The sequence below is a fragment of the Salmo salar genome, chromosome ssa10, assembly GCF_905237065.1.
Source record: "Salmo salar chromosome ssa10, Ssal_v3.1, whole genome shotgun sequence".
NCBI lineage: Eukaryota > Metazoa > Chordata > Actinopteri > Salmoniformes > Salmonidae > Salmo > Salmo salar.
In genome coordinates, this window is record NC_059451.1 from 21,975,044 (window position 1) to 22,000,785 (window position 25,742).

General features: G+C 41.7%; 1 protein-coding gene across 2 annotated transcripts; it reads right to left on the reverse strand.

The window, feature by feature from the left end:
• Nucleotides 1–1,992: 1,992 nt before the first annotated feature.
• pias4a (protein inhibitor of activated STAT, 4a) lies at nt 1,993–25,742 on the reverse strand. Of its 2 annotated transcripts, none has more exons than XM_014216379.2 (11): nt 25,600–25,742; nt 19,112–19,490; nt 17,229–17,313; nt 17,097–17,138; nt 14,910–15,000; nt 14,668–14,796; nt 14,305–14,410; nt 14,130–14,203; nt 13,781–13,941; nt 7,598–7,743; nt 1,993–3,576 (listed from the first exon to the last, which is right to left on the reverse strand). In XM_014216379.2, exons 1-11 carry the CDS (start codon nt 25,624–25,626, stop codon nt 3,335–3,337), a joined length of 1,482 nt encoding a protein of 493 aa, XP_014071854.1. In that variant the 5' UTR covers nt 25,627–25,742; the 3' UTR covers nt 1,993–3,334. The 2 variants fall into 2 exon arrangements, with proteins under 2 accessions (XP_014071854.1, XP_014071855.1); XM_014216380.2 differs by lacking the exon at nt 25,600–25,742 and adding an exon at nt 25,542–25,563.

Here is a 25,742-nt window from a genome sequence, read left to right on the forward strand (position 1 = left end):
AGTCAAATGGCTATACCGTAAAAACTCATGAAAACAAACATTTGCTTTTTGGTCTTAAGGTTAGGCATAAGGTTAAAGTCAGATTGTAATAAGTTAAATTGTAGAACTAGGCAATGATTAGCCATAATTGACTTTGTGGCTGTGGTAACTAGTGATGACCCAACCACCTCTTACCCCTAAAGTGGCATCAGTTCCAATACTGGTATTTGTGATTTTATTGTGTCTGACTTTTGTAACAACTGGAGGCGATTCGAAGCTTAATAAAATATTTTAATTGTATTGTCTTTTAATATGAAGATATAAAAGACAAACAAAACATTTACATAATGGATTGCAAGCCCTGCCCATGCTACCTTAAGCAGTTATAATAAGGAATGCCACCATCAAGACCTGATCCACCATTTGCTTAAAACCCACTCTGGACCCTAACCCAGGTTTCACCATCTTGCTCAGTTCCTCAGAAACAACCTGTACTTCATCTCTCTCGCAATATGAAAAAGCTTGAGGAAATCTATCTGCGCAGTGATGTTCTACACTTATAAATTAAAACGGGATTCAAATCTGTAGAGTCATTTGTTGGATAGATCGGCTTAGTTGAAGATGAAATTCTGCTAGACGTAATAACATGTTGCTTAAAATGCATGAATCATACATCTATGGTCATATTCAGGGACACCACTACGGTTTGGGGTTATTTGACAGAAAGTGCCATCAAACCATGCGGGTTACCTATAATGGTTTCAGAACTCACCTATCGGTATAACATCCGCAAGCTTGAAATATATGGAAATGTCATGAGTACTGCAGAAAAGTGGAAGACAAGATCCCATACGTTTCCTCAGTCAATACCATCTCATTATTAGATTAGGTATACTACTACATCTTCCACAAAATGGCTTACTCATACAGTACTGAGTGTCTATGCAAGTCTGAATTCAGGATGATTACAAAATGTCAATATGCTTACGCTATAGTCAAATGCATGTATTACCAATACCATTTGAGAGATTCTAGGAATTTACAACAGACTGTTCTATAAAATCCTGAAAGTAGACAAATACCATAAACAGCACAAATTAAAAAACGGGGACTATCGCTGGGGTGAGGAATCTAATGACCAGGAACGAAAATATTTAAACGTTTGTAAGTCTCAGCAACCGTTGGAACCCAAAAGATGAACAATGTTTACTACAATTTGAACTGTGCCTGTGGAAAAAGCTAATCTGAAGCAGTCATTACTGATAGATTGTTTAAACTACCTGTAGAGAGGACATTCATCTAGGGCCTATGTAATAATAAAGGCTAATTTGAGTGTAATATCATTGAACTGGGAAGAGGCAGAATGTGTTATTGGTTAGAACTCAGTTTACTCAGATGGAAAGGGACATGTCTAACGATGGCAGTGCCTTGAGCCTGGGTCATTCAGTTTGCCACGTATTCATTCACAAAAAAAGTTCCAGCTTCGTAAGTGTTCTGCTACCCCTTACTGGGAACTTGTGTACAGTACAAAGCCATATATAAATGGCTCTGGTACAGCACTCTTGATTGCCACATATGTACAATTTAATACAAACTGCCTTTCAAATAAAACAAAGTTGTGACGCAATCAATTATCAATAAATACTATACTTTAGACAAAGACAATTAAGTCAAAAGGATGTCGACACTCACAAATCGATACCATTCCACATCTGGAGATACATCCCTCCTTAAGTCCCCCACTCTGTAAAAAAAAAAAAAAAAAAAGTAAATAATGACAAATCGTCTTAAATAATATATTTTCTTACTGGGACTTCCTGTGTAGACCAGTTCAAATAGCCAAACTGTGGGCTCCAGCCTCCACCAATCTAAACTCAAAACAAAAAAAGGCACCCAAATCTGACCTTGCAACAAGAGATAATTGACACAAATCTGCTTTGGCACAATTGCCTCAACATGGTTTTGACCAGTTTTGTGTCGATACTAATATTTGTGACATTCTTTAGTCAAGTGCCTTGTTCAATCATTTTTTTTTTAATGAACAAATTTAAGAAACTGAAAGAAAAATTCATCTGGTTCAAAACACTGTAAAGCTGTCATGATTTAGGGGGAAGAAGGTTGAATGCAGCAGTGTTTAGTCTCAGACTATCCAACGGTTAACTGACAATAAATGGGCAGGTGAAAATAATCCATGCTGTATTAGTTTCCTTGATCAATATGAACAACACTGGCAACACAGAACATTGGACAGAATCTGAAAAGATTATGTTCCAAAACCTCAAACGATAACTGCTGGTCTCTGCTTACCCGCCACTATGACAATTGCTTGTCATACTGTGTAGCTATTCAGACACCAACTGAAATCGTATATATTTCAATGCAGTGGGGAGTACTTACAAGAACTTCTCAAAGATACAGCACTCCTGGGTCATATTCAGCACAAAACAAAAACACTCAAACAGGGAAGTACTCGTTTTCCATTACAAAACATTAAAAAAAAAAAACATGTTGCTATTGTGCCCTAATGAACATGACTCTGCTTCCCATAACCTATTCCCTATTTGGGCCGTACAAGTTGTATAAAATGTTTAATGGATTTCTTTATTTTTAAGTGATGCGAGCGAAAAAAGAAAAAGTAGACCCTCTTGTTAAAATTCTATAGCAACCATAGTTCAGGTGCTACTCTCTCTGTATGACTGAGGTAGGTTGTCATCATCTGAGGACAAAATTAAATGGGGGAAGTATCAAACCAATAATTTTTAGGGATTTTCTGACTTAAACCATTTGAAATACTGTTAGAGCCCATTTGCTTTGTCTTCATTGTCTGAATGAATTAAACAAGAAAGAAAGTTGGGGTGTTCAATTTCATCATATTCCAGAAAGATCTAGTCTGTGACTCGAGTCACAAATTCTTCATATAGGTTATCTTGACCTCTTACGACTGAACAACGATGATGCTCCATATCTCCCATTGCCTGCGATCACAAAAAGTGGCGAAACACCAAATGCTTGTGGCTTTGAGAGCCTTAAATTCAAGTCAAATACAAAGTACAAGGAGATGGAGGGGGAATAGTTTGAGAGGTTATCATTTTAAATTGTCTCTAAGGAGGGAGGATACAGAATGCTGGGAGAGGTGAGCCACAAGTGTTAGGGAGCAGTTGTTTCCAGTGGTGTATAGATGAAGCCTAACCACTCCAGAGGATGACAGTGCATGTATGAGAGTGTGTCTGTGTGTGGATAAACGCCAGAGAAGTGGGGGCAGGCGGGCGGGCAGGGGATGCAGAAGGGACTAATGATTTCCTGTCCTCCAATCAAGCCCAACCCTCTCTCTCAGTTTGTGGGGTCAATCCGCCAGTCAGTAGGCAGTGACCAGGTCCTTGTCATAGTCGTATCGGCCCCTCTTGGGGGCGGGGCTGTCCTGGCTGTCCTCAGTGTCGTCGCTGTCTCCTCTAGCCCCTCCCCCCTCCTCCTCTGAGTCCAGAGTCAGATCTACCACCACTCCTCCGCCCGTTCCCCCTGCCGTGGACCCTGCTCCTGACTTCCCTGTCTGGCTGGTGCTGCTGTGGGCTGGGGAGTGGCCGTTCGCCTCAGGAACACCTGGGAGGGAGAGGGGGGGAACAAGTGAACACTATTACAAACCAATGCTATAAAAAAATATATATAATCTAAAATAAATGACCTACAAAGCATGGCGTATAAATTAGAACATTCTGAAAGTATTCAGAAACCCTTGACTTTTTCCACTTCTAAGTTACACCCTTATTCTAAAATTTAGAGGTCGACCGATTAATCGTAATTTCAAGTTTTCATAACAAATCGGAAATCGGTATTTTTGGCTGCCGATTTCTTTTTTTTTTTTTTTACACCTTTATTTAACTAGGCAAGTCAGTTAAGAACACATTCTTATTTTCAATGACGGCCTAGGAACGGTGGGTTAACTGCCTTGTTCAGCGGCAGAACGACAGATTTTTACCTTGTCAGCTCAGGGATTCAATCTTGCAACCTTACGGTTAACTAGTCCAACGCGCTAACCACCTGCTTTACATTGCACTCCACGAGGTTACGCGAATGCATAAGAAGCCAAGGTAAGTTGCTAGCTAGCATTAAACTTATCTTATAAAAAACAATCAATCATAATCACTAGTTAACTACACATGGTTGATATTACTAGTTTATCTAGCCTGTCCTGCGTTGCATATAATCGCTTAGGTACACGTTGCTCCAACCATAAACATCAATGCCTTTCTTAAAATCAATACACGTGTATATTTTTAAACCTGCATATTTAGTTAAATATTGCCCGCTAACATGAATTTCTTTTAACTAGGGAAAATGTGTCACTTCTCTTGCGAACTGTGAAGACTATTTCTTCCTAACAAAGACAGCCAACTTCGCCAAACGGGGGATGATTTAACAAAAGCGCATTTGCGAAAAAAGCACAATCGTTGCACGACTGTACCTAACCATAAACATCAATGCCTTTCTTAAAATCAATACACAGAAGTATGTATTTTTAAACCTGCATATTTAGCTAAAATAAATCCAGGTTAGCAGGCAATATTAACCAGGTGAAATTGTGTCATTTTGAGTTCATTGCACGCAGTCAGGGTATATGCAACAGTTTGGGCCGCCTGGCTTGTTGCGAACTAATTTGCCAGAATTTTATGTAATTATGACATACCATTGAGGGTTGTGCAATGTAACAGGAATAACGTTTTGTTTTCGAGATGATAGTTTCCGGATTCGACCATATTAATGACCTAAGGCTCGTGTTTCTGTGTGTTATTATATGTTATAATTAAGTCTATGATTTGATAGACCAGTCTGACTGAGCAGTGGTAGGCAGCAGCAGGCTCGTAAGCATTCATTCAAAATGCACTTTCGTGCGTTTTGCCAGCAGCCCTTTGCAATGCATTGCGCGGTTTAACTCCCAAGACGAGGCTTGTGTAACCCATGTGAAATGGCTAGCTAATTAGCCGGGTGTGCGCTAATAGCGTTTCAAACGTCACTCGAGACTTGGAGTAGTTGTTTCCCCTTCCTCTACATGGGTAACGCCGCTTCGAGGGTGGCTGTTGTCGATGTGTTCCTGGTTCAAGCCCAGGTAGGAGCGAGGAGAGGGACGGAAGCTATACTGTTACACTGGCAATACTAAAGTGCCTATAAGAACATCCAATAGTCAAAAGGTATATGAAATAGAAATCGTATAGAGAGAAATAGTCCTATAATTCCTATAATAACTACAACCTAAAACATCTTACCTGGGAATATTGAAGACTCATGTTAAATTAACCACCAGCTTTCATTATGTTCTCATGTTCTGAGCAAGAAACTTAAACGCTAGCTTTTTTTTACATGGCACATATTGCACTTTTACTTTCTTCTCCAACACTGTTTTTGCATTATTTAAACCAAATTGAACATGTTTCATTATTTATTTGAGGCTAAATTGATTTTATTGATGTATTATATTAAGTTAAAATAAGTGTTCATTCAGTATTGTTGTAATTGTCATTATTACAAATAAATAAATAATAGTAAAAAAAAAAAACGGCTGATTAAATCGGTATCGGCTTTTTGGGCCTCCAATAATCGGCATCGGCGTTGAAAAATCATAATCGGTCGACCTATACTAAAATTCATTAAAATCGTTTTTTTCCCGCCATCAATCTACACACAATACCCCATAATGACGAAGCAAAAACAAGTTTAGAAATTGAAATATAAAAAAAGAAAAAAAAAAGAAATTTCCTTTAGGTGCCTTTTGGCAAATTCCAAGTGGGCTGTCATGTGCCTCTTACTGAGGAGTGGCTTCCATCTGGCCACTCTACCATAAAGGCCTGATTGGTAGAGTGCTGCAGAGATGGGAGAACCTTCCATAAGGACAACCATCTCCACAGAGGAACTCTAGGCGACCATTAGGTTCTTGGTCACCTCCCTGACCAAGGTCCTTCTCCCCGATTGCTCAGTTTGGCCAGGCGGCCATCTCTAGTAAGAGTCTTGGTGGTTCCAAACTTCTTCCATCTAAGAATGATGGAGGCCACTGTGTTCTTGGGGACCTTCAATACTGCAGAATTGTTTTGGTACCCTTCCCCAGATCTGTGCCTCGACACAATCCTGTCTTGGAGCTCAACGGACAATTCCTTCAACCTCATGGCTTGGTTTTTGCTCTGACATGCACTGTCAACTGTGGGACCTTATATAGACAGGTGTGTGCCTTTCCAAATCATGTCCAATCAATTGAATATACCACAGGTGGACTCCAATCAAGTTGTAGAAACATCAAGGATGATCAATGGAAACAGGATGCACCTGAGCTCAAGTTTGAGTCTCATAGCAAAGGGTCTGAATGCTTATGTAAATAGGGTATCTTTATTTCTTATACATTTGCACTTTGTCATTATGGGGTATTGTGTGTAGTTCGCTGTAGATTATTATGTTTATTTAATCCATTTTAGAATAAGGCTGATAAGAAAATATGGAAAAAGTCAAGGGGTCTGAATACTTTCCAAAAGCACTAAGTATCAAAATCAGTCTGCAAGAGCTAAAATGGAAATATTTGACATTAGGGCCGGGCAGAATACCATATTTTACTATATACACACACCGGTATTGATGCACGGACCGGTTTGGGTTTTTACTTTACCTTCTATAACGGTATTTCAATGTTTGGTTTGTTAAAATGTGATACGCCACCAGTTTTTATAGTTTACTCCATTTGCTACTTGAGTTGTTTCTCACCCTACTCCTTCTGCACGTACACACCAAGCCCTTCCCAGTCACTCAAGGAGACACGTTTTTGCTCGACCACAGTCACGAGCACTTGCTGCATGGTCAGATGTTGGTGACAATGATACGGCGTTACACTTTTCTTCTTAAAATATAAATCCACAAGCGTTCTAGAATTACAAACTGATAATGTATTGTACTGTCTGCAAATAGCTAGTTTGTCTTTTTGTCTTTTCAGTGTCAGAACAAACGTAGCTAACAAACAGATAGCAGTGCTGGTGTAGGCCTAGATCAGCATGTTTGTGCAACAGTATCTAGCTACATAAACCATGTAAAGTAATATCTAAATTAGGGTCTCCTGGGAAACACTGAGCATAACTTGGTTACTACCCTGTCAAAATAATTCCTCCCTGGCTTTATCCTTTTTCATTTCATTCGTTGTCATTTCAAACACTGTATTCAAAGTACTGCCCACTACAACAGAATAATTATTCTATGGCCATGATTCCAACAGTTCACTCAAGTGTTTTGATCTAAATTGCAAAGTCAAATCGCAATATTAGGGCTTGATTTTTTGCCAATATCATGCAGCCCTACGTGGCACAGTGTGGAAATGATAACAAATAAGTGCAGGCAATGTAGAAATTGATGAAAATGCAGACATCGTTGGCGGTTGAAGTTAAATTGAACAGTATAAAACAAATCAGAATTGAGAAAGACCCATTGAAAATCACTTAGAATGTATGTGCTGCCCCCCTAGGGTCATGGACTACTCAAATGATATTTACAACTTTTATCATTCAAAAACAAAATGCAGACATAACTTTTTTTCCTACAAATATCATGATGATATTTTGCCCATACCACCCAGCCCCATTTGACATGCACTTACATATATCCACTACAGGATAGTCGGGAGTGTTGCTCCGTTCCCTCTCCCTCTCCTTCTCATCTCGAATGGCTCTCCATGAACCGTCAGTCAGATATTCAATCTCCTCAATGTCCTCATGGGTCTCCTTTAAGATCTCAGATGCCAGCCTGGACACACAGAGACAAAAGAGTCAGGCAAATAAGTACATATCATATCAGGACACACAAGCAGGGATTGGATGTGTCCCACAACACACAACTCTCAAATATTAGATATACATTTTAAGGAAGTTTGTGGAAAGAAGCTATATATAGTTTCTATTTGTGCTGTACATTATGACTCAACAAATCAAAAGCGACAGTATCAAAAGAGATGCTCTATTGATTGTTTCCTCGTGGCAGAATCTGCATGGGGCTGACTGTTCAATGCCCCATATATTGAGCATTATTTTTGTGGCGAGAAATGTATATAGTTTAAATTGAAAATAACTTTGATGAGTCAAATATTTTTTTAATCTGATAAACCCGATGCCATGGTATTGGGACATGAAATCGGTTCCTAACTACCTTGAATTTGATGCAGTATAGTTGTCAAACCTCTCGACTTTAAGTGGTACTGATACATTATGCGATTTATACTAGTCTTTTTAGCCATGCAAGTTTTTTGATTGGCGGCAGACAAACATTCATTCTTTTCTCTTTTGAGTAAATGCCTCTTCCATGTTTGTGGCAGAGCTGTGATGAGTTGCTTATACTTTTGTATTGAGTATACAGCTCCATACCTGAGGCGTACAGCAACTCCCCGGCCCACAGCAGCACCAGCGAGAAGGGAAAGTCAGCAGGGTCCACGGCATGGGGGACGGGGAGGATTGGGTGTAAATGATGCATGTATTATGTAGGAACGTGAGCTGAGTGATAAGGGAGCCTAGGCATCTACCACCCTACTACCAGATTAGGGAGGGGGGCAATGTAGCATATGTTTTTGTCCTCCCACTTTGGTTCTGGAATTTTTGCAGATTGTGTTTTAGCTACTAATGTATCAATATTTATCATTTCCAAAAATTAGCTATGACCTAGCCAATGAAGACATAGCACAACTTTGGATTTCACCCCCAATCTCAAATGGTTTTGACAGTTTGGAAGTTTTTACAGAGAACTTCTCTTCTCTTGCTTCAGGCATTTGCAGTGCGCCTTGCAAAAGTGATTGCTGTCTTCATTATGACATTTTCAACTTTACCTTGTATATATAAAAATGACCATATAAACAGATTCTCTTTAAACTATAAAACCTATTGCTGAACCATCCAAATAAAATCTATTGTAAGCCCTGTTTAGCAGCTATAGCAAGATGAGTTGTGTCTCCAGTATCTTACCGGAATAAAAGTTAAACACATTTTCAACAGATAGATAACATTAACCTAGCAAATTACACAGGTTGTCACTCAACTAATAAAGCTCAATATCACGCAAGCCATTTTAGCATTTGAATGCTGAAAGTACTGCGCAGATGTGCTAGATCAGGAACAGGCTGCCTACCTCGTGTTGGTCAGTGCGCAAAGCTGGGCACAGTGCGCAGTTTGACTAGGCCTGGGGTTGTTTGGCATGCAAAATTACTGAAAAATCAATGACTGTCTACACAGTTGAATGGAGTTTGACACTGAATGAGAGAGGACGCATCAGTTGTCACAAAAGAGGAAGTATTTTTGGAAAGTAGAAATAATGTGATATGAGCAAATCATTTTTGTGAACCGGCGATTCATAAATTGTGAACAGATTTTTCAGATATTTTTTATTGGTTTGGGTCCGCGGATCGATGCACTTGTATCTTAACTCTCTAAATATAAATTCCCCTGTTTAGGGGACCTGCATGGTTCTGGTACCAGTTCCGTTCTGACACCGTAGATCGAAATGGCTTGCATTGAGCGGTAGCTCTGATTCTCACAGACACAGGAGTATATCTCATACGCCTATGTGAAGTAGGATGTAAAATCTAACAACTTGAAGCTGGGATGTCCCTCTTACCATTTAATTTGCTCTTCTGACTGTCCAACTCCTTGCTGAACCCTACGTCACATCGTAGCACAGGAGGAGAGTGGTTTCGTCCCTCTAGCGTATTCGATTTATAGCCAACTTTATCAAACGTAAAATGTATCGATTTCAAACAAAAACACTGTCATAGACAGACAAGATCAATATGAGATGAAAGGAGAGTTCCCAACGAGTTCAGGAACCCAAGCTAGAGCTGTGTGTGACGTTCACAGCGATAGGGCCAGACATTTTGATCAAGGGAGACCTTTAGAAAATATGCACCTTCTAACACTAAACATACAAATATGTATGTTACAGTTATAAGGAAGGTGAACTCTTATAGTTAGGTCATTTTATAAATGTGATTATATTTAGAAAGCACAAGTCGTTTCAAGCCTTATTCAGTTGTTGAATAGGAAATACATCAAATACTTCATTTTTATCACATTTGTACTGTGTACTTGAGCTTGTCCTCAAATGACTACACCTCAGCAATGTAACTATTTTTACCAGGAAGGTGAGATTTTAACCTTTCTTGGAGTATGCAGCATTACTAGTTATAGTTTATAGCCATCTAAATAATTACCTTTGGGGATTACGTAGATTACATTTAACCAGTTAAATATTTTAATCGGGGACCAATGCGCATTGGTGATATTACATAAAAAAAGGTAATAATTTTAACCAGCGTTGTAAACATTGAAATTAGGATAAAACTTCAATTTAAATACATTGACTTAAGTGTTTTCCATTAGCGCCGGCTAATCAGCGGGTTACATTTTCCACGTCATATTAATTCGGCTACTTCTCTTTTAAAAGTTTAATTCGCTAGTCCGTCGAGCCCTCCTGCTGGAATGAATGATATGCATCTTCTAGCCATCTATTGATAGGATAGGCGCCTGTCAGTCACATAGCTAACGATGACAGAGAAACACAGCAGAGAGGAAGAGGCCAAGCGAGAGGTTTCACTCTCGCCAAAATCTTTCCAAAATAAGCCCAATGCGTTTCTATTAGCTTTATTTTGGACCTAAACTTGTCGCCTGCCTTCCTGCCTTTGGGACAACGACTCCCATTGCTAGGGCGGAGAAATGAGCATCTCGTCATTATATACAGAGCTCTGGTTGCTAAAGTGAGTGACTCGTTTTGTCAGTCAGTGTAGCCTACCAAATTGCATCGGTGAGTGTCATTCATTTGGCTCTCTAATTTGCATAGGCTACTGGTTGGCCTAGGCTTCAGTGGCGATTAGCTGCCGATAAATTATGAAAACATTTGACGAAGATGATGAATCACTGCAGGAACAACAGAGCCTCATTCTGGTTCAAATATGATAATTAGCACACTCACGGAATCCAGGCATTAAAACAGAATTCAAAAATATATATTATTTTTAGCTTATTGACCTTAGCAGGGATTCAACTAAATGTATTAAATTACATTTGCCCAAGTTTATCATAAAACATGAACAGAATGCATTGCACTCAAAGTATTTCAGTCATCTTGACTTCTTCCACATTTTGTTACAGCCTTACTCTTAAATGGATTAAATAGTTGTTTTCCCCTTATCTACACACAATACCCCATAATGACAAAGCATTTTTTTTTTTTTGAAATGTTTCAATATCACATTTAAATAAGTATTCAGACCCTTTATTCAGTATTTTGTTGAAGCACCTTTGGAAGCGATTACAGCCTGGAGTCTTCCTGGGTATGACACTACACGCTTGGCACACCTGTATTTGGGGAGTTTCTCCCATTCTTCTTTGCAGATCCTCAAGAGCTGTCAGGTTGGATGGGGAGCGTTGCTGCACAGCTATTCTCAGGTCTCTCCAGAGATATTGGATAGGGTTCAAGTCCGGGCCACTCAAGGACATTCAGAGACTTGTCCCGAAGCCACTCCGTCTCGGCTGTGTGCTTAGGGTCGTTGTCCTGTTGGAAGGTGAACCTTCCCCCCCAGTCTGAGGTTCTGAGCACTTTGGAGTAGGTTCATTGAGGATCTCGCTGTACTTTGTGCCGTTCATCTTTCCCCTCGATCCTGACTAGTCTCTCAGTCCCTGCCGCTGACACACTTCCCCACAGCATGATGCTGCCATCACCATGCTTCACCGTAGGGATGGTGCCAGGTTTCCTCCAGACGTGACGCTTGGCATTCAGGCCAAAGAGTTCAATCTTGGTATCATCAGACCAGAGAATCGTGTTTCTCGTGGTCTGATCAAATCGAATCTTATTTGTCACATGCTCCAAATACAAAGGGTGTAGACCTTACCGTGAAATGCTTACTTACAAGCCCTTAACCAACAACGCAGTTTTTATACATGTAGGTAGGGGTAAAGTGATAAACAGCGAGTAGCAGCAGTGTAAAAACAATGTAAATAGTCTGGTGGCCATTTGATTAATTGTTCAGCAGCCTTATGGCTTGGGGGTAGAAGCTTTTAAGGATCGCTTGCCGTGAAGTAGCAGAGTGAACAGTCTATGACTTGGGTGACTCGAGTCTGACAATTTTTGGGCATTCCTCTGACACCGCCTAGTATACAAGTCCTGGATTGCAGGAAGCTTGGCCCCAGTGATGTACTGGGTTGTTTGCACTACCCTCTGTAGCGCCTTAGGGTCAGATGCCAAGCAGTTGCCATACCGGGCAGTGATGCAACCGGTCAGGATACTCTCGATGGTGCAGCTGTAGAACTTTTGAGGATCTGGGGAGGTGTTGCCATGCCCTCTTCACAACTGTCTTGGTGTGTTTGGACTATGATAGTTTGTTGGTGATGTGGACACCAAGGAACTTGAAGCACTGCGTTGGGTCATTGTCCTGTTGAAAAACAAATGATAGTCCCACCAGATGGGATGGCGTACCGCTGCAGAATGCTGTGGTAGCCATGCTGGTTAAGTGTTCCTTGAATTCTAAATAAATCACTGACAATGTCACCAGCAACGCACCCCCACACCATCACATCTTCTCCATGCTTCACGGTGGGAACCACACATGCAGAGATCATCCATTCAGCTACTCTACGTCTCACAAAGACACGGTGGTTGGACTAAAAGGTCAGATTTCCACCATCTAATGTCCATTGCTCGTGTTTCTTAGCCCAAGCAAGTCTCTTATTGGTGTCCTTTTCGACCATGAAGACCTGATTCACGTGGTGTCCTCTGAACAGTTGATGTGTCTGTTACTAGAACTGAAGCATTTATTTGTGCTGCAATTTCTGAGGCTGGTAACTAAGGAACTTTTCCTCTGCAGCAGAGGTAACTCTGGGTCTTCCTTTCCTGTGCCGGTCCTTGTCATAGCGCTTGATGATTTTTGCGACTGCACTTGAAGAAACGTTCAAAGTTCTTGAAATGTTCCGGATTGACTGACCTTCATGTCTTAAAGTAATGATGGACTGTCGTTTCTCTTTGCTTATTTGAGCTGTTCTTGCCATAACATGGACTTGGTATTTTACCAAATAGGGCTACCTTCTATATACCACCCCTACCTTGTCACAACACAACTGAATGGCTCCAACGCATTAAGGAAATAAATTCAACAAATTAACTTTTAACAAGGCACACCTGTTATTTGAAATACAATCTAGGTGACTACCTTATGAAGTTGGTTGAGAGAATGCAAAGCTGTCAAAGGCAAAGGGTGGTTACTATCTCAAATATATTTTGATTTGTTTAACACTTTTTTAGTTACTACATGACTCCATGTGTTATTTTATAGTTGATGTTGTCACTATTATTCTACAATGTAGAAAATACTCAAAATAAAGAAAAACCCTTGAATGTATAGGTGTGTCCAAACTTTTGACTGGTATTGTATGTAAATAAGGTATGTTTTTATTTTTAATACATTTGCAAACATTTCTGAAAACCTGTTTTCGCTTTGTCTTTATGGGGTATTGTGTGTAGATTGAAAAAATTAAATTCATACAGTTTGTATCTTTTAGAGACTCCATCCGTAATATAGCACGCTTACCATAGTTGGGTTTTAGTCCAAATTATCCAGGTCCTCAATAAGTGGATGTAAAATGTAGCCCAGTGTAGGTAGGCCATTGCAAGTTTTAGGTATCAAAGAAATTGCTCCAAAAATTCTAACCCATGCAAAGACCTTTAAAAGGAAGAGTGGTTCTCAAATTCCTGGAGAGTGAGTAGTAGTGGTGCTGTTGGTAAGTGACAAGCCTCAGCATGCCTTACTTACCCATCAATGGTGAGCAGCTCAAAGGGAGCCTGTTTGTCACACACGGGGCAGGTCCACGTGGGCTTCTTCTCATTCATTTGCAGGAAGTAGATGGCATCGAAACACTGCAAGTGGGCACAGGTGAGCACCCGACACGGCACTCCTATCCGCATCTTCACTAGCTGAGAGGAGGAAAAGGAAAGGGAGGTATGTTATGAGCATTAGGCTGTAGACAAATGGTGAGTGGTAGCCTGTTCCTCGTGTTGTGGTTTTGGTCAGTAACAACTGAAAGGTTTGAGACTTGCTCTTTAATAAGAAATGAAAGCATGACTGGGTGAATATGGCTTGTGGTGAGAGTGCAGATCCTCACAGGACAGATGAGGGACACCCGTAGCCCTGTGGTGGCGATCTCGTTCTCTGGATCAAAGCGTAGCTTGTCCTGGACTGGACACAGCAGAAATAAACTAGTTCAACGTCACACAACACAGGTGTAAACATTACTAAAATGCAATAAAGCATGAAAGAGAAATGGTGAGGCCACTTACTGCGTTCCCGACAGCGTTCTGCACTCTCCACTGAGCAGTGTTTAAGTTGGCTGAAGAGCTCTGCTGATGTGAAGACCCGCACTAAATACACTGCCACCGAGTAGCGCTGCACAGGACGAGAGGACATGAGTGAGCACTGAACAGAATGAACACACTGGAAATAGCAGCAGATATCATCTGAAGCTGTCAACATTTAGACAGCTGCCAAAAACAACCACACCATTTCAAATACTTGTCATGGAAATGAATCAAAACAGCTTGCAATTACATTGCGTACATCAGAGTTTACTTTAGATGTGCAAAAGGCATCGCCTCTTGGCAAGGTTCTAAAATAACAATGTAAAGTTTCAACCAGAGACTGACCTTGCCGAAGTTGCCCCATGTGACAGTGGCCCGGTTGGTGGCAGTGGAGAGGTGTAACCAGGGTGTGATGTTGACTGGGCGACAGGGACGACGCGGTTCCACACCTGGCTTATTAGACGGATAGTAACCCTGTGCAGAACAAATATAGACATGTTTAGCAACCAAGATATTGGCATTTTCTTCTGATTTGTTGGTTGGTTTGTTTGCCTGAGGGCATGGGATTCCCCAGCTTGACTACTTACTGGTACATGACAGTAGGACTGGTTGACTTTGACAGCAATATTGGGAGGGTACTGATCTTCCTGGACACCGATGGAGTCTGTATAACAGATTCTGTAAAGGATCATAGCAACAGCACAGGAGGTTATCAATGGTTATCAGTGTTAGATGGCAACATATGTAATCCTCTTAAACACAGCCATTCAGCCAATGGTTGTGGTGGTCAGATTTGTCATTCAATACACACATAAAATGTACACTGCTTTGTTGGGACTTGATAAAGTTGATAAAGGACACAGTAGAGGAAACTGTATAATTGTCTGTAAACTTTCCAAATGTCGACAGAACAAAATACAATAGACGGGTGAATAATTTTTCTAACCTGTGAAATAGACCATGTGACAAATGCAGTAGAAATGCTTTGATGCACATTTTGTGATAGAATAACCATGTTGCAGTCAAGAAATGCTACACTATATATACACAAAGGTATGTGGACACCCCTTCAAATGATTGGATTTTGAAATTTCAGCCAAAATCGTTGCTGACAAGTGAATATGGCAGAGCAGCCACACAAGCCTAAAATCACTATGCGCAATACCAAGCATCGGCTGGAGTGGTCTAAAGCTCAACCACCATTGGTCTCTAGAGCAGTGGAAACGCGTTCTCTGGAGTGATGAATCACGCTTCACCATCTGGCAGTCCAATGGACGAATCTGGGTTTGGCGGATGCCAGGAGAACGCTACCTGCCCCAATGCATAGTGCCAACTGTAAAGTTGGGTGGTGGAGGAGGAATAATGGTCTGGGGCTGTTTTTCATGGTTCGGGCTAGACCTCTTAGTTCCAGTGAAGGGAAATCTTAATGCTACAGCATACAATTACATTCTAGACGATTCGGTGCTTTCAACTTTGTGGCAATGCCCTCATGCACAAAGCGAGGTCCATACAGAAATAGCTTGTCAAGATCGGTGTGGAAGAACCTGACTGGCCTGCTCAGAGTCCTGACCTCAACCCCATTGAACACCTTTGGGATGAATTGGAACGCCGATTGCGAGCCAGGCCTAATCGCCCAACCTCACTAATGCTCATGGCTGAATGGAAAAAGTCCCCGCAGCAATTTTTCAACATCTAGTGGAAAGCCTTCCCAGAAGAGTGAAGGTTGTTATAGCAGCAAAGGGGGGGACCAACTCCATATCAACGCCCATGATTTTGGAATGAGCTGTTGGAAAAGTATTCACACTGCAGTGTATTAGGCTAAATATTAAAAAAGCTATGATGAACTTCACAGGATGGTGAAAGTGCACGAGTTTGATGCGCCAGAGTGGCGCGGCAGTCTAAAACACTGCATCTCAGTGCTTGAGGCGTCACTACAGACACCCTGGTTCGAATCCAGGCTGTTTCACAACCGGCCATGATTGGGAGTCCCATACGGCGGCTCACAATTGGCCCAGCATCATCCAGGTTTGGCCGTCGTTGTAAATAAGAATGTTCTTAACCGACTTGCCTAGTTAAATAAAAAGGTACAAATTATTATTATAGTTTTTTTTTTTTTTTTTTTAAATGCTCCTTTCCAATAAAGAGGGCCTTAAATGTTATGCTGTTGGCATGATGACTGATGCTTGACTGTCAATTGACAAATAAAATAAAACTCACTGATCCATAATCTCATAATGAAGCCTACCCTCTATGCTGCATCTGCAAGCTGTTGGCTAGAGCGCATGTGCCAAGAGCAAAGTGGGCACACTTGCTGTGTATTGCAGACTTTTGTGCCAAAACCATCTAAAATGTGTTCTTGCATATTCCAACTCCCCCTGAGACAGCCGTAGGGAATGGGATCATGCCACAGTCACCATTGTCCACCACCCCTGGAGCAATTGGGGTTAAGTGCGTTGCTCAAGGGCACAGCAACAGATTTTTCACCTTGTGGGCTCTGGGATTCAAACCAGCAACCTTTCAGTGACTGGTCCAATGCTCTAATCTCAAGGCTACCAAGAAGACAATTTCATGGAAAACCACTACTGCAGGTAAAATGTGCATAATTTTTGTTTAAATGTTAGTATATTCACTTGAATATGGTTGAACAAATTGATGGAAGCCTAGCTATTCTGATCTAGAATAGGCTTGAACTGTATGTACCGGAAATTACCTATGCAATTGTGGGATTGGTGTGCTGTTATGTGTTGAACAGTTGAGAACGCTTGTAAACTCACCTAAGAACCACCTGGATTGCCTTCATTCCTGGTCGAAGCTCACTAAAACAAAGGAGGGAATGTTATGGTACCCATTCAAAGTCACAAGCAGTAGAATAAGACAGTTAACTTGAATAAAAGTGTTACACTCACGTTGAGTTTCTGACTTGGTCCGCTTGGCTCTGTGTTAATTCAAATATGCATTGACTGTCCTGCAGTTTCTCACTGTTCTGGGCAACTATAAGGACAGATGCAGAAGAAAAAAAGATCCATACACATACCATAACTTCACTATGCTTCGCAATGTTCAAAATGTCCTTAGTACTTCTCATTGTAATGTCATGTTTCTGTCATTAATATATAGTGTCTTTGGAATGTATTCAGACCCCTTAACTTTTTCAACATTGATGAGAAAAGTCTGTAACCTAACAATTTACACTCAATACCCATAAGAACAAAGCAAATTCAGTATTTTAGAAAGGTTTGCTAATTTATAAAATTTTATAAATGGAAATATCACATTTACATAGGTATTCAGACCCTTTACTCAGTATTTTGTTGAAGTGACTTTGGCAGTGATTACAACCGAGTCTTCTTGGTTATGACGCTACAAGCTTGGCACACCTTATTTGGGGAGTTTCTCCCATTCTTTTCTGCAAATCCTCTCAAACTCTGTCAGGTTGGATGGAGAGTGTTGCTGCACAGCTATTTTCAGGTCTCTCCAGAGATGTTCGATCGGGTTCAAGTCCAGGCTCTGGCTGGGCCACTCAAGGACGTTCAGAGACCTGTCACAAAGCCAATCCTGCGTTGTCTTGGCTGTGTGGTTAGGGTCGTTGTCCTGTTGGAAGGTGAACCTCCCCCCCCCAGTCTGAGGTTCTGAGCACTCTGGAGCAGGTTCATTGAGGATCTCTGTACTTTGCTCTGTTCACCTTTCCCTCGATCCTGACTAGTCTCTCAGTCCCTGCCACTGAAAAACATCCCCACAGTATGATGCTGCCACCACCATTCTTCACCATAGGGATGGTGCCAGGTTTCCTCCAGAAGTGACACTTTACATTCAGGCCAAAGAGTTCAATCTTGGTTTCATCTGAACAGAAAATCTTGTTTCTCATGGTCTGAGAGTCTTCAGGTGCCTTTTGGCAAATTCCAAGTGGGCTGTCATGTGCCTCTTACTGAGGAGTGGCTTCCATCTGGCCACTCTACCATAAAGGCCTGATTGGTGGAGTGCTGCAGAGATGGGAGAAACTTCCATAAGGACAACCATCTCCACAGAGGAACTCTAGAGCTGTGTCAGAGTGACCATCGGGTTCTTGGTCACCTCCCTGACCAAGGCCCTTCTCCCCCGATTGCTGTTTGGCCGGGTGGTTATCTCTAGGAAGAATCTTGGTGGTTCCAAACTTCCTCCATTTAAGAATGATGGCCACTGTGTTCTTAGGGACATTCAATACCTCAGAATTGTTTTGGTTCCCTTCCCCAGATCTGTGCCTCAACACAATCCTGTTCGATTGGGTTCCTTTGACCTCATGTCTTGGTTTTTTTTCTCTGATATGCACTGTCAAATGTGGGACCTTACATAGACAGGTGTGTGCCTTTCCAAATCATGTCCAATCAATTGAATTTACCACAGGTGGACTCCAATCAAGTTGTAGAAACATCAAGGATGATCAATGGAAACAGGATGCACTTGAGCTCAATTTCAAGTCTCATAGCAAAGTGTCTGAATACATATGTAGGTAAAAGTTTTTTAAATATTTTTAAAACATTTGCAACAATTTCTAAACCTGTTTTCACTTGTCATTATGGGGTATTGTGTGTAGATTGCTGAGGATTTTTTATGTATTTAACACATTTTAGAATAAGGCTGTAACATAAAATGTGGAAAAGGTCATGGGGTCTGAATACTTTCCAAAGGCACTGTATGTGTCGGGCCAGGTTTTTTTTTACTGACTATAAGAGCTGACCAGGAACTTTTTGACCTCTACAAGGACTTGAGTAGACCGAAAGCTCTCTACATCTTACTGACAAAAATCACTCACTTAGCTCTGTTGGTGGCAACAGCGTCTCCAGAGTTTGGTAGAAGGGCAGCGACGCCAGCTTGACCTCAGCCGCAGGTGTGGAGGACAGCTTGGGGATGCCGTTGAGGTAGTCTGTGCCCTGAGTGCCTGTGGGGGAGGAGCTGAGGGAGGAGTAGGCCACCGGGACCCCCTCCGGGCGCCGAGCAGCCAGCCAACCCGACGCCTTGGGGAAGCGTGACTCGTACAGCTGCCGCACGTTCTTCAGCAGCTCTGGGCTGTACTCTGTCTGCACCAGCCTCAGCGCCCGTCCCACCAGGTCATGCTTTAGACCGCTCTTACTGCGGCCCATGGAGGCCAGCAGCGTCTGCAGGTCAGACACCCGGAAACTCTTCACCATGTTCTGAAGGGAAGACACAAAGGAGAGAGTGATAGAAAGAAGAGGGGAAGTTTTGGATTACCATCTGGATTCCTTGAGCTAGGCAAGTGCCAATAACTTAAAAAGGTAGCCTACACTACAGTTACTCAACCCTGCACATTAAGAGGCTGCTGCCTTATGTACATGAAATCACTGATCACTTTAATAACGTTTTACTCATTTCATATGTACAGTTGAAGTTGGAAGTTTACATATACCTGAGCCAAATACATTTAAACTCAGTTTCACAATTCCTGACATTTAACCATAGTAAAGATTCCCTGTCCTAGGTCAGTTAGGATCACCACCTTATTTAGGAATGTGAAATGTCAGAATAACAGTAGCGAGAATGATTTATTTCAGCTTTTATTTCTTTCATCACATTCCCAGTGGGTCAGAAGTTTACATACACTCAATTAATATTTGGTAGCATTACCTTTAAATTGTTTAAATTGGGTCAAACATTTTGGGTAGCATTCCACAAGCTTCCCACAATAAGTTGGGTGAATTTTTGCCGATTCCTCCCGACATAGCTGGTGTAACGGAGTCAGGTTTGTAGGCCTCCTTGCTCAAACAAGCTTTCTCAGTTCTGCCCACAAATTTTCTATAGGATTGAGGTCAGAGCTTTGTGATGGCCACTCCAATACCTTGACTTTGTCCTTAAGCCATTTTGTCACTACTTTGGAAGTATTCTTGGGGTTATTGTCTATTTGGAAGATCCATTTGCAACCAAGCTTTAACTTCCTGACTGATGTCTTGAGATGTTACTTAAATATATCCACATAATTTTATTTCATGATGCCATCTACTTTGTGAAGTGCACCAGTCCCTCCTGCAGCAAAGCACCCCCACAACATGATGCTGCCATCCCCGTGCTTCCCGGTTGGGATGGTGTTCTTCAGCTTGCAAGCCTTCCCCTTTTTCCTCCAAAAATAATGATGGACCTTATGGCCAAAGAGTTACATTTTTGTTTCATCAGACCAGAGAACATTTCTCCAAAAAGTGAGATTTTTATCCCCATGTGCAGTTGCAAACCGTAGGCTGGCTTTTTTAATGGCAGTTTTGGAGCAGTGGCTTCTTCCTTGCTGAGCGGCCTTTCAGGTTATGTCGATATAGGACTCGTTTTAGTGTGGATATAGATACTTCTGTACCCGTTTCCTCCAGCATCTTCACAGGGTCCTTTGCTGTTGTTCTGGGATTGATTTGCACTTTTCGCACAAAAGTATGTTCATCTCTAGGAGACAGAACGCGTCTCTTTCCTGAGCGGTATGACGGCTGCGTGGTCCCATGGTGTTTATACTTGTGTACTATTGTTTGTACAGATGAACGTGGTACCTTCAGGCGTTTGGAAATTGCTCCCAAGGATGAACCAGACTTGTGGAGGTCTACAATTTTTTTCCTGAGGTCTTGGCTGATTTCTTTTGATTTTCCCATGATGTCAAGCAAAGAGGCACTGAGTTTGAAGGTAGGCATTGAAATACATCCACAGAGACACCTCCAATTGACTCAAATGATGTCAATTCACCTATCAGAAGCTTCTAAAGCCATGACATCATTTTCTGGAATTTTCCAAGCTGTTTAAAGGCACAGTCAACTTAGTGTATGTAAACGTCTGACCCACTGGAATTGTGATACAGCGAATTATAAGTGAAATAATCTGTCTGTAAACACGAGCATTTCGCTACACCCGCAATAACATCTGCTAAATGTGTATTTGACCAATACCATTTGATTTGAAGAGCTGTGCACAGACTTATCTATACAATTACCTGGTATAAAGAATTTAACACTCAGCATGTTAACTACAATTATTTATGCTAAATTGAAATACACTACATGACCAAAAGTATGTAGACACCTGCTCGTCAAACATCTCATTCCAAAATCATGGGCATTAATATGGAGTTGGTCCTCCCCTTTGCTGCTATAAACAGCCTCCACTCTTCTGGGAAGGCTTTCCACTAGATGTTGGAACATTGCTGCTGCGGACACTTGATTCCATTAAGCCACAAGAGCATTAGTGAGGTTGTGCGATTAGGCCTGGCTCACAGTCGGCATTCCAATTCATACCAAAGGTGTTCGATGGGGTTGAGGTCAGGGTTCTGTGCAGGCCAGTCAAGTTCTTCCACACCGATCGACAAACCATTTCTGTATGGACCTCACTTTGTGCATGGGGGCATTGTCATGCTGAAATAGGAAAGGGCCTTCGCCAAAACTGTTGCCACAAGGTTGGAAGCACAGAATTATCTAGAATGTCATTGTATGCTGCAGCGTTAAGATTTCCCTTCACTGGAACTAAGGGGCCTTGCCTGACCATGAAAAACAGCCCCAGACCATTATTCCTCCTCAAAACTTGATTCATCACTCCAGAGAACGTTTCCACTGTTCCAGAGTCCAATGGCGGCGAGCTTTACCCCACTCCAGCCGACGCTTGGCGTTGCGCATGTTGATCTTAGGCTTGTGTGCAGCTGCTCGGCCATGGAAACCCATTTCATTAAGCTCCCAACGAACAGTTCTTGTGCAGGCGTTTCTTCCAGAGGCAAACAAGGACTGACAATTTTTTTGCTCTACAGCACCCGGCGGTCCAGTTCTGTGAGCTTGTGTGGCCTACCACTTCGCGGCTGAGCCGTTGTTGCTCCTAGACGTTTCCACTTCACAATGACACCACTCACAGTTGACCGGGCTGCTCTAACAGGGCAGATATTTTACGAACTGACTTGTTGGAAAGTGTGACGCAACATGTAAAGTGTAAATGCAACATGTAAAGTGTTGGTCCCATGTTTCATGAGCTGAAATAAAAGATCCCAGAAATGTTCCATATGCAGAAAATGCTTATTTCTCTCAAATTTTGTGCACATCTCTGTTAGTGAGCATTTCTCCTTTGTCAAGATAATCCATCCACCTGACAGGTGTGCATATCAAGAAGCTGATTAAACAGCATGATTACACAGGTGCACCTTGTGCTGGGGGCAATTAAAGGCCACAAAAAAATGTGCAGTTTTGTCAAACACCACAGATGTCTCATGTTGAGGGAGCATGCAATTGCCATGCTGACTGCAGCAATGTCCACCAGAGCTGTTGCCAGAGAATTTAATGTTTACTTCTCTGAGAGAAAAAAAACAAACCCGCACACTGCTCTTGATAGCATCAGTGCTCTTTAATAAGCTTTACGTATCAGCCTCAAGGCCTTCATCAGAGCTGTGATTTTTTTTCAATATTTTTTTTCATTAGCACCCTTATGTAGACATAGCTTCACCCACATCCATTCCATGCATCGAATGTGGTTCGAGTCGAGGGAAAAATAAGTGTTACCAAATATAACATTGTGAATTTCATAAATACTCTAATAAAAGGGTGTACATAAAACATATTAAACACGTCTGTAAAACCACAATGAGGACATCAACCTACCAAGCAAGTTTTCATAAATCATTGGGTACAGCGCAATAAAAACAGAGTAATCTGAAATGGGAGCATTCATTCATGTTCAAAACAGTTCCCAATAAATAACATTAATACGTGCTCCATCACTCATGTTATCTACATGATTAAATGTACATGTGGATTGTGTTATGTAGGTTAAACCTCTTGTTCTCTCAAACAGAGAATTTGTGAACATAAGTTAAAAATCAGGAGAAACAACAGGGATTATCCAGTCCCAGTACATTTTAAATGACCAAAAATATGACATTTCTACCTTTAGATTGTGTGGCATAGAGAAAGTCAAGATATCAAGACAGGGGAGGTGATATAAATAATACTCTCAGCAAAAGAGAATGTTTTTGGATTTTCACCCTCCAGACATTATTTCCTAGGTGTCTTAATGATGAAATGCCAAGTATGTTATGTTGTAAATTTGATCAATTAACGCCCAGATTTCAGATGATTCTGACGTCACACTTTATTTGAATATTTATCAAATGCACATTGTTGTTTTGGTAACACTTACTTATTTTCCCTTGACTCTAACCACATTCGATGCACGGAACGGATGTGGGTGGAGCCATGTCTACATAATTTTACAAATTTTAACTCAAAAGCTCTGACGAAGGCCTTGAGGCCAATACGTAAAGCCTATTAAAGAGAAGTGATACTATCAAGAGAAATGTGTGGGTTTCTTATTTTTTCCCTCATCTTATTCAACTGTTACCATGCACCTTCAAAATAAAAGACAGCTCAGATGTGCGAGTGCCCTTTGAATTTTTTATGTTAATTTCTCTATAATAAACCGCATCCAATGGTGGTACGTCTAACCTGGGTTGCTCCTCTTTTCAGTTCGCTGCAGCTAGCGGCTTGGACGAGCTGCAAAAAAAAACCACTCAAACTCCACTGTTATATCTCCATCTCTTCATTCAAAGACTCAGTCATGGACACTTACTGACTGTTGTGGCTGCTTCGCGTGATGTATTGTTGTCTCTACCTTCTTGCCCTCTGTGCTGTTGTCTGTACCCAATAATGTTTGTACCATGTTTTGTGTTGCTACCATGCTATGTTTTCATGTGTTGCTGCCATGCTAGGTTGTTGTCTTAAGTCTCTCTCTTTATGTAGTGTTGTGTGACTTGCCTAGTTAAATAAAAGGTTAAATAAAAAAAATAACCGGCCTCACAACCGCATACCACATGTAACCACGCCAGCCCAGGACCACCACATCTGGCTTCTACACCTGCAGGATCGTCTGAGACCAGCCACCCGGACAGCTGATGAAACTGTGGGTTTGCACAACTGAAGAATTTCGGAACAAATTGTCAGAAACAGTCTCAGAGAAGCTCATCTCCGTGCTTGTCGTCCTCACCTGGGTCTTGACATGACTGCGTTTTGGTGTTGTAACAGAGTTGTGGGCAAACGCTCACCTTCGACGGCCACTGGCACGCTGGAGAAGTATTCACTTCACGGATGAATCCAAGTTTCAACTGTACCGGATAGATGGCATCGTGTGGGTGAGCGGTTTCCTGATGTCAACATTATGAACAGAGTCCATGGTGGTGGTGGAGTTATGGTATGGGCTGGCATAAGATAGCCATTGATAAAACACATTTGTTCGTTGTCTATTTCAATGCACAGAGACACCCTGATGAGATCCTGAGGCCCATTGTCGTGCAATTCATCTGCCGCCATCACCTCGTTTCAGCATGAAATGCACAGCCCCATGTCGCAACGATCTGTACACAATTCCTTGTAACTGAAAAATGTCCCAGTTTTTCGATGGCCTGCATACTCACCAGACATGTCACCCATTGTGCATGTTTGGGATGCTCTGAATCGACAGCGTGTTCCAGTTCCCGCCAATATCCAGAAACTTCGCAGAGCCATTGAAGAGGACTGGGACAACTTTCCACAGCCTGAACAACTATATGTGAAGATGTGTCGCTCTGTATGAGGCAAATGGTGGTCACGACCTTACCTTTTTTTTAAGGTATCTGTGACTGACAGATTAATCTGTATTCCCAGTCAAGTGAAATCCATAGATTAGGCTTTATTAATTAATTTTAATTGATTGATTTGCTATATGAACTGTAACTCAGTAAAATATTTGTTGCGTTTATATTTTTGTTCAGTGTAGTTAGAAAAGTCTTGCAAACTAATTACATCAGTCAATCTCATCAATTCAGGTTCATTTCTACAACTCGTGTATCAGGCTTGCAGCGTGTAGAGGTGGACAGCGGCATTGCCAATTGCCTTGTCTGACAAGAAGCTAGGCTAGTGGGTAAACTAACGTTAACTCCACTAGCTTTGTTGTTATCCCAACAGTGAAAATACGTCCATTTGACAAGTCAAAGTGCCAGTGGATGGACCGAATGTTCAATGCAATCGCTCGCTTAAACATTGAATGACACAATTTCGCACTGACTCCCTGCTGGCGACTGTTTTTATGGCCTCATCATTCATTTTCCATGTCCCTGCTAGCTAACGTTAGCTAGACGCACTTAGCGGCGAAGAGAAACCAGTTTCAATATAGCTACCAATTAATCAACCATCACTAAGTTAAACCCTTTTATACAGTATTCATGGGAAACCTTTACAGTTTCCCATACTAACCGGCCATCTCCCACGCAGGCCCTTTCCTATCAACCCGGTCGAGCGGATCTCTGCTTACCATCGCTTCCACCAGTTCGCCCGCCATCTTTGTACAGCAGCCCCGCGAGAGGCAGAGCCGAAAGGTAGTCCTTCACCAGTGAGAAGCAGACGGGTCGCTCGCTGCTCGACGCTTCTCTGCTTCCAATCACAGCGCAACCACAC

What these genes read in the sequence shown, in the direction of transcription:
- pias4a (XM_014216379.2), bottom strand. Translation starts at nt 25,626, where the DNA reads ATGGCGGGCGAACTGGTGGAAGCGATG. An exon ending in GGGTGTCCCTCATCTGTCCT is followed by an intron (nt 13,942 to 14,129) that starts GTGAGGATCTGC and finishes TCCTCCTCTCAG; the next exon opens with CTAGTGAAGATGCGGATAGG. An exon ending in GAGCTGCTCACCATTGATGG is followed by an intron (nt 7,744 to 13,780) that starts GTAAGTAAGGCA and finishes CTGTGTGTCCAG; the next exon opens with GCTGGCATCTGAGATCTTAA.